General features: G+C 38.6%; 1 protein-coding gene across 1 annotated transcript; it reads left to right on the forward strand.

Annotated features, from left to right (window-relative positions):
• Positions 1-163: 163 nt before the first annotated feature.
• Positions 164-8,665, forward strand: LOC113155122 (protein-glutamine gamma-glutamyltransferase E-like). Its single transcript, XM_026349642.1, has 15 exons — positions 164-274; positions 1,365-1,535; positions 1,931-2,185; positions 2,297-2,415; positions 3,120-3,248; positions 3,682-3,859; positions 4,213-4,348; positions 4,762-4,871; positions 5,322-5,437; positions 5,853-5,979; positions 6,062-6,189; positions 6,817-6,991; positions 7,130-7,293; positions 7,382-7,512; positions 7,737-8,665. The coding sequence occupies exons 1-15, from the start codon at positions 250-252 to the stop codon at positions 7,882-7,884; spliced, it is 2,112 nt and encodes a 703-aa protein (XP_026205427.1). The 5' UTR covers positions 164-249; the 3' UTR covers positions 7,885-8,665.
• The last annotated feature ends 4,436 nt before the right edge of the window (positions 8,666-13,101 follow it).

Below are 13,101 nucleotides of genomic sequence, written 5' to 3' on the forward strand. Positions count from 1 at the left end.
AGGACCCCAGCCTGTTTTGGAAGACACCAGGCAGCACACAGCAGCCTGTATACTCGTATCTGTGAACAGAATTTAACAATCCATACTGCAAGATGTGTCCCATATTAGTTTGCTGTGGGTTGGGCTTGGCAGATGGTTTAAAATCCACCAACGCTCAGTCACGAGTCACGGAGTTCAGACTGCTTGTCAGGTTTCACCTACAGTGTAGTTACAGTTCACCTGCTGTTTGAGAGAAAAGGTTTTGGAAAGATGACGACGGAGATAATAGAATCCAGTAAGTACACTGAAATCATATGAAGTAATATTTGTGTTTTAAAGTTTTGCATCCACGTCTGTATCATAAAGTCAATTACCTTCCAGACTGAATTAGATTAGACTCATTTGATAGTAGCTACTCTCTATCAAACACCTCGTCTATACCTTTGATGTCATGATTTGTTTTTGCACAAATCATAACATAAAATATTCAGATGCTGTGAGACTAACAAGCAGATTTTATTTTTAGAAATGAATCTTTTGTGACCAACTCAAGACATTTAGAACATGTTGGCACCGTCACACTAGACCTAGAGCTGTTGGAAATTCAGTGGATGTTTCACTCTAATGTGTGATTTTGGTGTAATTCAAAAATATCAACATTACATTGTTTTTTTGTTTTTTTTTTCAAGCCTAAAGATTAAATATACATGGTGCAAATATTTGATATTCTGTTTACACCCTAGTTTGCTTCTTAATGTGTCATTTTATTGATCATTTCTTTTTCCTTGATGATGTGAGGATGGATATATTCAGTATAAATAAGGATTTATTATATTAATCTACTCAGACATCACAAATATGATTTATTACACATGATATAATCCATTTATATCCCCCCGGCTATGATACATAGTTGTCAAAAACTCAGAAAGCCTTGTGTTCTTTTTCTATCCTGACTTGTTGTGTCTTGCCCCATTTACACATTAATTGTTTGATCTCGATTCTGTATGTACAGTAGATCGTCTGCATATTTTAATCACTGGCCCAACCCTGACTATGTTTCTTGGAGCAGACTTTTAACTTGGCTAAACCGGTTTTAGTGTTATGTAAATCTAGATCTTGTCACAACCTCAGCAGAATTTGTTGAGTGTGACCTACATCTGGTTTAGCACCAGGATGGTGCAGGATCTGTCTGGAGCTACTCAGACTTTGATCCATGCCACTCATTTTGTTTGATAGCAGTTATGTTATGCTTTTATTAAGATGTAATGTGATTCTAATTTTGGCTTTACAAGCTCTGGCATGTTGGTGAATTTGTCACCGAGAGTAAATCAACATCAGACTGAGGTTCCCCTTTATTTGACTCTTGTTTTTCTTTCTTTCAGTCTTTAAAGAGGTGGATCTCAACAGTAAGACCAACCGCACTGAACACCACACCAGTACAATCTTAGCAGATGAGCTGATCGTGAGGCGAGGCCAGGCCTTCACCGTGACTCTTAAACTGACCCAAGCTTTCAACCCCGACCTTTATCCGCTCACTGTGGTCGCAATGACTGGTCAGTTCTTATTAGTATATTTTGAATAGTTAATTGTGGATAACAATGTTTTTCTCTCCTATACCTTAGAATTTCACAGTTGGGATCAGTGTGTGTGAATTGTTATAGTCAACATGTATCAACGGTTACGTAGGTTAATTGTTAAAAATTTATTTTTGTATCACATACAGTAGAATATTTAATTATAAATAAGTTTACTCTTTGATTTTTGGTGAAACTAATGGAAACAACAACAAAGACTTACTCAACATGTACATCAACAATGAGAAATAATTAGTAGATACTCGTATTAAATACCTTGTCTATACCATATAGTTATTGATTAAATGTTTTTGATAAGGTAAAACCTGTGCTGTTCATCACTATCACTCATCACGATGATAACGTCTCTCCAGGCGACTATCCGTCTGAGAAGCGTGGGACAAAGTCCTGCTTCGGTATCCCAGACAGCGTGACACGTTCACCATCAGCAAAGGCTGTATGGAAGATAGAGCTCGAGAAGAACTCCTCCCCAACGACAGGAATCCTGACCCTGATCATCACCCCCCCAGCCATCACCCCCATAGGACAGTACACCTTGACTGTGAAATACAGGGATCAGGAAACACTGCTGGCAACGGTAGTAGTGCTCTTCAACCCATGGTGTACCGGTAAGTCGTCTGTGTATCTACTGTATGTTACCTTAGGTTCATTTTGCTGATGTCTTTTTATTTCATTAAAATATTTGAAAACATCTCTGGATGATTTCACCCTGTCTCTAGATGACTGGGTGTTTCTGTCTGATGAGAAGGAGAGACAGGAGTATGTGATGAATGAACAGGGAATCATCTACAGAGGAAGTAAAGACTACATCGACTCCCAGAACTGGGACTTTGGACAGGTGCAAACACACACATGCACTCCCCTCCAAAAGTATTGGAACAGTGAAAACAGTAAATTTACTGTAGCCTGAAAACATTTAGGTTTGATAATGACAAATGAATATGAGACAAAAGATCGACATTTCGTGTAAACCGTGACTGACAGGTGTGTTATGCTGACCAGGTGCATCTTATTACATTGATTATTCAAACAATAAATAGCACTGAATGTCTCTGCTGAATTTATGGTTAAATTAGAGTCCTGTCTATTGGCAAGAAACAATCGAATGTGAAGCTGAGAGAAGATGAAAAATCAATCCGAGCTATTGCACAAACATTGACCACAGCCAGCACAACCATTTAAATTATCCTGAAGAAGAAAGAAACCACCGGTGGAGTAAGTAATAGACGTCAAATGTGCATATGTGCAAATAAGGAAGACAGTTGATGACTGGGTGATGGTGATGATGGTGATTCAAACCACTCATTAGCAAGAAGAACACGAAGGCCAGGCTGGAATTTACCAAAAAGCACAGAAATGTGATTAGATCTAGACATAAACACCTGGAAAACAAAGACATGTTGATCTTCTGTCTCATCTTTTCTGTCAAAGCCAAATGTTTTTTTAGTCTACAACAAAAATAAAGGAACCGGCCTCACAGTCATATTCCAAGGGGACTATAAAGAGAAACATAACCCTCTCTTCTTGTCTCTTTGTGACCAGTTTGAGGACAACATGGTGAACATTTGTATGAAGATACTGGACGTCAACAACAAGCACAAGAAGAATCCAGCGGACGATGAGTCTGCTCGCTGTAACCCCATCTACGTTGGCCGTGTGGTCAGCGCCATGGTAGGACATGAGCTGTGGGTCTGTGCACAGTGAAGATTCCTCCTGGCTGGTGTTTATGAGCTCACTGTGATGATCTTGTGAACCAAGAGTCTTTTAAGGTTCATGCAGCAAACCTTTCACCAAATGGCAGTAAAATCTTTAGAGTAACTTTGAAATCAGAAAGTTATTAGTTTGATGTTTGGCCTGAAAAGAACAGGTTTTCATGCAGTTCCATGTGTTAACAGTCTGCAATGTACCAAATTAAAGGGCCTGGCTTACTGTGTGAAGGGAAATGAAGCCAATGTTGGGAACTGTCCAGATGCCCCTCAAATAAGTAGTTATTGAAACTAAACTGAATTTGGACAAACTAAAATGACAGAATAAAGTAGAACTAGTGAGGAAAACAATCTATTAAGGATAAAAAGAAAAAGAAACTGTGTCTGTTCTTGTTCAGATCAACTCTCAAGATGACCGTGGTGTCTTGGAGGGAAACTGGGGAAGTTCATTTTGGGGTGGGGTCTCACCGTCTCAGTGGAACGGCAGCCACGCCATCCTTAAGAAATGGTACAACACCTTTTGCAGTCCAGTCAAGTATGGACAGTGCTGGGTGTTCGCTGGAGTGATGTGTTCAGGTAACATCAGACTCTGCAGGTGCTAGAACACCTGTAACTCTGTAAAAGTAAATCCAAACTACTGAACAACCACAATCTTAACTGATGATATTTAGAGATTTGATTAATTGTTTACAATAATTAAGCCTGTGTGCTGTGTATCATCTGATTCATCATAGCACTGTCTAGGAATTATTGCATGTTGTAACGTGGTTCTTGACCTGCCAGTCATTACTGTAGACAAGTTGCTCAAGTTGCTTCTGGTAAGTTGTGGTAGTTGGTTAGATCGAGAGATAGATAAATGCCGGGTTGATGTGAAAAATGCAGAATGATGAGAAACTGTTTTAATAAATCAAATCTTTCTTTTGTTCCAGTGATGCGTCTGCTGGGGATCCCGTGTCGGGTGGTCACCAACTTCAACTCAGCCCATGACACCGACAAGAATCTTATTATTGACAAGTACCATTCAGACACCGGTGTCATGCCGAAAGAATCTAATGACAGTGTTTGGTGAGACACAGGAGCTCCACTTTCTTACTCCTTTCCCTCAAATGTAAAACCACTCTTCCTGACTAATTCTGAGTCAACAGACAGATTTTCTCAGGTCACTGGTGTCAAGGCTCAAGTTATTCATAGTTTAATTCCTGAATTTGGCAGTTTTAGAATTTCCTCTGCATAAATAGTATTATCAGAACTGCTCCTTAAAAAACTAGAGTCTAATATTTAGGTAAAACTACACAAACTGGAACGACTATGCAAGACGTGTGATCACACATACAGTACCTGGCTATGAGAGAACATAGGTTTCATTGTTGGTGTTATTTTCACCTGCAGCAGTTAGTTGTTGTCTGAAAAACATCTCCAGTGTTAGGTTTCCATCTAGCCCAACAGCTATACAACCTGAATGTTGTGTGGTGTTTTAGGAATTTCCATGTGTGGGTGGAAGGGTGGATGAAACGGCCAGACCTGGCAGAAGACGGCAAATATGACGGCTGGCAGGTTCTGGATCCAACCCCACAGGAGATCAGTGATCGTACGTATAGATGTTCAAGATACAATATTCAAAACACTTTTCAAAAAAGCTTTAGGGAACACTGTGCAGCCAACAGTCAGACTATAAAAAATACTGTGTACATCTGTCTAATAGATATTTATTATATTATTATTTATATTTATTCATTATCATTATCAGGTTCATTTAATGTCTACAACTTGACTGCACTAAAAAGGTCTTATTTAGAGTAACAGGAAGTTCTTCTGCAGAGTGCAATTGACAAAATGCAAGAATGTGCTGCAAAACATCCTCCGTGAATAAATTTTATTGACTATAGGAAATATTTAAAATATCAGAGAGAACATGTTTTATCTTAATACTGTACAGGAAATCATCAAATCATCGTATCCATTGTCTCCACAACAAATCAAAAGTTATTCTCAGATGCTTCATTGTTAGAACTAACTTTCCTTTTTGGTCTTTGTTTAGGTGTGTACTGCTGTGGTCCAGCCTCGGTCAACGCCATCTTAAATGGAGAAACTGCGCTCAAATACGATGTCCCATTTGTCTACGCCGAGGTGAACGCTGACTGTGTTGACTGGCTGGTCAGTGAGCATATTGTAATATATGATAATATTATAATATATGATAACATTACAATATTTGATATATTTATGTAAAGATCCAGTATTGGTGGTTCTGACTTTTCTTCCTTATGACCACTGCAGTTCATTTGAAATGCTGGATTTCAGCCTCTGGTGTGACAGCTTGTTGCAAACCAAAGTGAGGGGACCTCTAGTGGCCACAGCAGCTAAGACAGGAGAATTAGAATTAGAATTTGTTGATAACATAATTGTAAAAGTTTAGTCCAGATTCTTCTGACAAATTCTCAAAGGTGAAAGTTATGGTGTGACTGTGAGCGTGAATGGTCACAAAAAGCTCAGTTTATTCCTGACTTTTCTGATCTAATCGTTTTGTTGTTTTGTTTTTGTTGTCGTTTGTTTGTTTCTTCGGTGTCAGATAAAAGCTGACGGCTCCAAAGTGAAAATCTCCTCCAACACTAGCAGCGTGGGTCAGAACATCTCCACCAAGTCTGTTGGCTCGAACAAGAGGATGAACATCACAGACACCTACAAATACCCAGAGGGTGATAAACAGATCACACACAAACTTTAAGCTGTTTGCTGTATGGCAGCGGTTCATGAGCTGGACTGATGAATTCATTACAGGATCAGAGAAGGAGAGGGGGGTCTTTGAACATGCCAGCACCACAAACCCAAACCCAAAAGATGACGAGAAAACGGAGGATGGAGGAACAGACAACAAAGTTCCCCCTGTGACAATGCGATTTGAACAGGTAAATAACATTTAAACATAGTTAAGAGGTCGTAGGGTTTGAAGGTGTCATCTATGTGCCTCCAGATATTGTTACTGACAAATGTGCACAAGAATTACGTTTGCAAATATCAACTATTTTTGTTTTTTCCTGTAAATCTGAGCACAGATCTACTGAACAATCAGAGGTTATTATAATTAGTTTGCTGCATTTCTAAAATGAACATGCAACAGTTTTTTATAAAGGAGCACACCCAAACCAGGAATGTCAATTGGAAGCCAGTAGAAAATATATTGGAAATGATATGGTGTAGCTGCAGGTGTAAACGGTCCCAGTGTCTCATTGTACCTTGTTGTTTCATGTAATCAATGTTATGCAACTCATGAACTTTATGAAGTTTTAAAGGTTAACAGAAACAATCTCTCAGTTGGTCTGAGACCGACTCATGAAAAGACAAGAGCACAGTTAAACGCCAGAATAAACTCTATACCCTAGTTTAGGATTTTGTTGTACTTTAGTAAAACAACATTAGCTGTTTATAAAGTTCAAAGAAACATTAAAAGTGATGAAGATAAAATGTCTCGTTCATTGCAGATGGACACCACTCACTTTAAACAATCTGTTCACGTGTCTTCTTTGTTCTCTCAGGTGTCTAAGCCGATGAACGGTGAGGATGTGAGTCTGAAGCTGGTGCTGCACAGTGAGAGCACTGCTGACAGGCCGCTGTCCATCAACATCAACGTCCAGGCCATGAGGTACAATGGCTCCCGGGCTGTGAACATCCAGAATGAGCTGAAGGAGGAGACTCTGCAGCCTGGGAAAGGTGATGCTGCTTCTGGAGAAGATGCTGTTCAGAAGATGCATCGCAGGGACAGATGTGTTAAGACAAAATTAGAACGGCTAGATTAGACTTGAGAAAACACCATGTTTGAATCCTTTTCTCTTCTTCTGGCTCTTGCAGAGCTCTCTATCCCCGTCCTGGTCCCTTTCTCAGCCTACCACGAAGGCATGGTGCAGAATGACAGCATGAGGGTTTCAGCCATGGTCACTGACAAAGACAATGACAACAACCCGTACCTGACTGCAACTAACGTTGTGCTGATCAACCCTCAACTCACCTTGACTGTCAGTACACGTGTCATGTTTCTCCTTTCACCTGCTTTGTTTACCTGTTACAGAACCTAAGTATGACATAACTTTGTGTGTGCTCCAGGTTTCTGGTGAGGTCAGACTGAACCTTCAGGCAACTGTGGAGGTGGTTTTCATGAACCCAATCAATAAGACTCTGAAGAACTGCAGTGTGACTATCTCTGGAAGTGGCCTGACAGAAGATATGGAAGAAAAGTGAGTAGTTTACAGAGACATGAGGTTGTTGCCTGGTTTCACTTTTTCTCGTCCATCCGTAGGTTAAACCACGTATTTTGAAACTCGTTGCCATGGATACATTTTAATCAGCACCCAACAGTGCACAGTGACCTGATACCCAGTCTTGGCTGAAATACTGGGACTGACACACAAACTAAGCCTCAGCTAAACTGTCTCACATTCAATTTTTGTGTTGGTCACAGGCTCCAAGATCTGCCACCCAATAAACGTCTACGTGTTCAAATCCCAATAGTTCCCTACAAGACCGGAAAGAAGACTTTGATCGCCAACTTTGACTGCTCCATCTTCAGATACATCAAAACTAGCTGCACTGTCAATGTCAAACCGTAAAAGCTCCATTTGCCTGTCAGTCTAAATGACTTTCAGTTTACTCCTACATCATAGATCAAATGAATCAGATCAAATTAAACAATCAGTCATAAGGTTAAATAGATATAGTGCTAGATTTATGCTTTAAATCCTGACTTTTTAATGGCATCAGTTCTACTACAGCTCGTTTACATTGATAGTAAAATCTGGTTTGGTTGGTATGTTTGTATTATTGTTGCTGTTTTTTGTTCTTTTTTCGAGGTTCTTTTCTGTAATGTCATGTTTCTTATTAACTTTCTTGATTTAAAAACAGGTTCAGGTTTTAATGTCTGAGGTTCATACTGATAACAGATCATTCTTTAATAATTGTACTTTTTATTTCAGTCCAGACAATTATAGCTCCACATCAGACAACATTAAACTGCTCAGCACCGCATGAAAAGTAGGAATACTGTTGGTCACATTCATCTCAACATGTGTCCTACACTAGTCTGTTTTGGCAAAATAGAAAAAACAAAACTGCAGGATTGAAATACAAAGGGACATTTACCAAATAATTCAACATGGTGAAATTAATCAAGGGCTCTAGATCCATCCAGGAAGCACAAAATACACTAATTCTACCGTAGCTTACAGTTTTAAAGCAGATTTAGCTGTACATGTCTGTGCTGTGTTTAGGTTTAAAATCACATAGATTATTAGTAGTTGTTAAAGGTTCTGCTGCAAAGAAAATTACATTTCTATAATTTCCTGCTGGAGGCAGAGAAAAACTATGGCCTGTCACGTTACTCTGTGTTCATAATAAAAATATCTGACTGCGACAGTCTCATTTCTAACGTACCACCTCCTGAAGTCTTCAGCCTGATGATAAATCTTTCATGCTACATCTGCGTTCATCAGGTCTTTATAGTTGGTGCCTCCTTGTGGCTTAAGGGTAGATGTAAAGCTTTTTAAGCTTCCTTGTATCTAGTTAATGTCCATTTAATGTAAAATGTTTATTCTAAGTCCTTATTAGTTAGTTTATTACATGAAATGGTTTGCAGTGATTGTAAAGGTGTCCGGCCACTAGATAAGAGATAACACAAGATACTACTACTACTGGGTTTTCTCTCATCTTTGAATTTATCCAGGAAGATCACAGAACAGCAATAATCTCTAATTACAGTGAAGTATAAAGGCACCATTCAAACCAAGATAGTGTTTCATTGTCTTCTAATCTCTGAAGTAATTCTTCTGTTGAAAGTGGTTTAAGTGGAACCGTTGACATTTACACAGCTGTGATGAATCATAAATTACGATCAGCAGCTGCCTGTGTTCCCGTTATCCTGTGCTGTGGACCTGTCCAACCTGCTCTGGAAAAAAACTGTCGAAGCCGGTCAAGTTGAGGTTAGTTGTGATGCTTTAGTTGTAAAACAATATTATTTCACCAGCTGCTCCTGTAATTTACAGGAATTCAGTCACATGTTCCAACCTGCACAGCAACCAGGTACTGACCCCATGTACTTATATTTTTACAGACAGTATCTTTATGTGAAATGTTAAAATAAATATTTTTAAGCTATTTTTAATTGACTCACGTATAATATTTACCAGATCTGCAACTTACTCCTTTGACATTTCAGAGCAATTAGATGACCTTTTTACTTTGTATTTAATTGCTTCAACAATCAGATGGATAAATTACATCCAGATTAATAATCAGTCGGTAATGACAGCAGGTAAATCAGTTCAGTTGATCTTTTAAAGTTGTGCATGTGAAGCCAGTGGGTGGTGTTGCTGTAAATCTGACAGCTCATCCTGTCACTTTACCTTGTAACAGATCATTAGATTAGACAAAGGTCAAATCCTGACAGCTTGTTCACGTCCTTTTTTCTCCATGGAACCACTGGACCCAACTTAATTATAAATAAAAAATAATAAATATAATAAAAACTCTCTTGCTGATTACTGCATCTGAGGAGGGTAGAACAGAAATAGAAAATGATCCTTATAGACCCGATTTTTTGCCAAGTTCTGCTCTTGTCTGCTCCTCCAGGTTAAAGGAGTGCACATAACATGTGGACTTCTACAAAACTGTTTTTACAAGCCCTTACTGCACAACAAATCATAATATGAGGGAGTCGTGTTGTTACAGAATATTAATAGACTCAGTTAATCTACATTTGACTGATTTCCTGAACTTGCACTTCGAACAGTTTAGATATGTTAACAACTACATTAACTAAAGGGATCTATTTAAAGATCTTCTGCAAAAAGAGGTTCACAAAGATTAGAATCAGAAAGATTGAACTGTAAATTTAAAGTCGGATTAACTCAAGATTTAGTTGATACTCGGTTTTGCTTAGTGTCAGAAGTCCATGTACAACAGTATCTCTAGGACCATCATTCCATTTTACTTATGTTCTGTTAGTCAGGAATTGTAAAACAAGTCTTATCAGTTGAACTATACTGAGGACTGTGGTGAACTACAGCTTACACAATTGCAACACTACCTTTCCATTTAAAATGATTCATTGTGAGTAAGATTGCATCATGAGACAAATCATCATAGCAGTTAAAAGAATGTCACGTTATTCATGAGGTTATGACGACATAAAGTACCTGTTTATATATATAATTTATAATATAAAAATACTGAGATTATACCATCAGATGTTGGTATCCTCTGGGTTTCAGCTCGTTGTCAAGGTGCTAAATGAATTTAGGACGAACCAGACGTCTCCCTGTTGGTCCTGTGTGATGGATAAGAATCGAAACTTCTGAAAGTGCCAAAAACCTGTGCACAACACTGAACATAGGGTTAAAACAACATGTGGGGACAAAGGAGTGTTATTGTTATTGTAAGATGTCTGAACGTCTGTTTGATCAGCTTTTTCAGAATGATCAGTATGATCAGCACGTAGACTCAGAAAAAAGGGAGTCAGGATTTGATCTTTATCTGACCTAAAGATCATTGGATGTCTGGTGTGAATGGTTGAGGTTGAGGTCAGGACTCTGACTGGGCCACTCCAGAAGGCGTATTTTGTTCTCTTGAAGCCATTCTTTTGTTGAATTACTTGTATGCTTTGGGTCATTGTCCTGTTGCATCATCCATCCTCTGTAGAGCTTGAGTTGGCGGACAGATGGTCTTACGTTTTCCTTTAAAATGTCTTGATAAACTCTGGAATTCATTTTTCCATCAATGACAACAATCCGTTTAGGCCCTGAGGCAGCAAAGCAGCCCCAAACCATGACGCTCCCTCCGCCATGTTTTACAGTGGGGATGAGGTTTTGTTGTTGGTGTGCTGTACTGTGCCTTTTTTTTTCTCCACACATAGTGTTGTGTGTTTTTTCCAAACAACTCAATTTTGGTTTCATCTGTCCACAGAATATTTTGCCAGAAGTGATGTGGAACATCCAGGTGCTCCAGGTGCTCTTTTCTGCGAAGCATGGGTCACGTTAGCTCTTGGAGAAGTCATTAGGCTAGGGGTTCTCATTCTTTTTCCACCCTGCACTGTGAATGTTTACATGTTATGTTCAGTAAAAACATTAAAACATTTAATGTTTGTGTACTATTATTTTAAGCAGACTGTGTTTTTCTATTATTGTGACTTAGGTGAAGATCAAAGCACATTTTATGACAAATTCATACAAAATTCCACATAATCCTAAAGGGTTCACATACTTTTTCTTGCCACTGTGAATACATATAGTATTTACTGATCTGCAAACATTATAATAGTCCGTTGACATTTGAAAGCAATCAGATGACGTTTGCACTTTGTAGTTAATTGCTTGCATAATTAGATGGATAAATTACATCAAAATGACAGCAGGAAAACTCAGTTGACCTTACAAAGGTGTGCATGTGAAGCCAGTGGGTGGGTCAAAAAAATGATTGAACTGTACATTCACAGATCAATTAACTCAAGATTTTGTTGATACTAGGTTTTGCTTCACAAGTCAAAACCTAGGTTTTGCTTCACAAGTCCATGTACAACAGTATATCTAGGACCAATATTACATTTTAGTGATGTTCTGTTAGTCAGGAACTGTAAAACAAGTTGAACTATACTGAGGACCGTGGTGAACTACAGTCTAAACAATTGCAACACTTTCCATTTCCGCTTTCCATTTAACATGATTCATTGTGCCTGAGCAAGATTGCATCATGAGGCTGGCATCACTAAGAGAAAGGTGTAGCCTTCATGACAATGATCTAATCATACAAATCATCATAGCAGTTAAAAGAATGTCACGTTATTCATGAGGTTATGACGACATAAAGTACCTGTTTATATATATAATTTATAATATAAAAATACTGAGATTATACCATCAGATGTTGGTATCCTCTGGGTTTCAGCTCGTTGTCAAGGTGCTAAATGAATTTAGGACGAACCAGACGCCTCCCTGTTGGTCCTGTGTGATGTATAAGAATTGAAACGTCTGAAAGTGCCAAAAACCTGTGCACAGCACTGAACATAGGGTGGGGACAAAGGAGTGTTATTGTTATTGTAAGATCTCTTAATGTGTGTTTGATCAGCTTTTTCAGAATGATCAGTATGATCAGCACGTTGACTCAGAAACGTTTCCACTGAAAGCAGTGATAACGTGATTTAAGTTAAGAAAAAGTAGCACAAACATTTACATGTACAGTTACATATGCAATATTGTGACTGGTGACATGGTTTAACTGTGAAAACCACAGATCATACATCAGATCTCATGTTCCCAGCTTCCACATCGTAGCCAACGCTGAGCTTCAATTGAAGTACAGTCTAAAATACCATCATGCTATTTTTCACATCACTGCACGTCTGAAAACATAACATAACGGCTGCATTGTGTGTTTTTAGCCACTAAAGGCTTTTAAATCCAGACGTTAACCTCATTGTATTTATGCTCATGTTTTATTATCTGTATCCACTGTCGTACTATTCTGTACTCAAACCAGCTGTTGCACTACAAGAGGAATCTCTCCTCTCTTGTTTTTCTAGAGATTGTTTTCCTTGTTTTCTTGAGGAGAAGTTTTGCTGATCCAGTTTGAGGGTCTGGGGACAAAGGGCTGTAAAGTCCTTGGGGCTGCATAAATAAAAATTTGATTTGTGATTTGTTTTAATTACAGCCTGATCCCAAAATCTGAGTTGATTCATCCAAGAATTTCTTAACAAACCCACAGCGCGAGCTTTGTGACATGTTCATTTTAAGGTGGGGTTGGGCTTGGCGAGTGTTTTAAATTCTGTCAGAATTGAATCA

This window comes from Anabas testudineus, chromosome 5, assembly GCF_900324465.2.
Source record: "Anabas testudineus chromosome 5, fAnaTes1.2, whole genome shotgun sequence".
NCBI lineage: Eukaryota > Metazoa > Chordata > Actinopteri > Anabantiformes > Anabantidae > Anabas > Anabas testudineus.

Coding starts and splice junctions, on each gene's coding strand:
- LOC113155122 (XM_026349642.1), top strand. CDS start 250: ATGACGACGGAGATAATAGAATCCA. Junction 5,980..6,061: donor CACCTACAAATACCCAGAGG/GTGATAAACAGA, acceptor AATTCATTACAG/GATCAGAGAAGGAGAGGGGG. Junction 6,992..7,129: donor GACTCTGCAGCCTGGGAAAG/GTGATGCTGCTT, acceptor TGGCTCTTGCAG/AGCTCTCTATCCCCGTCCTG.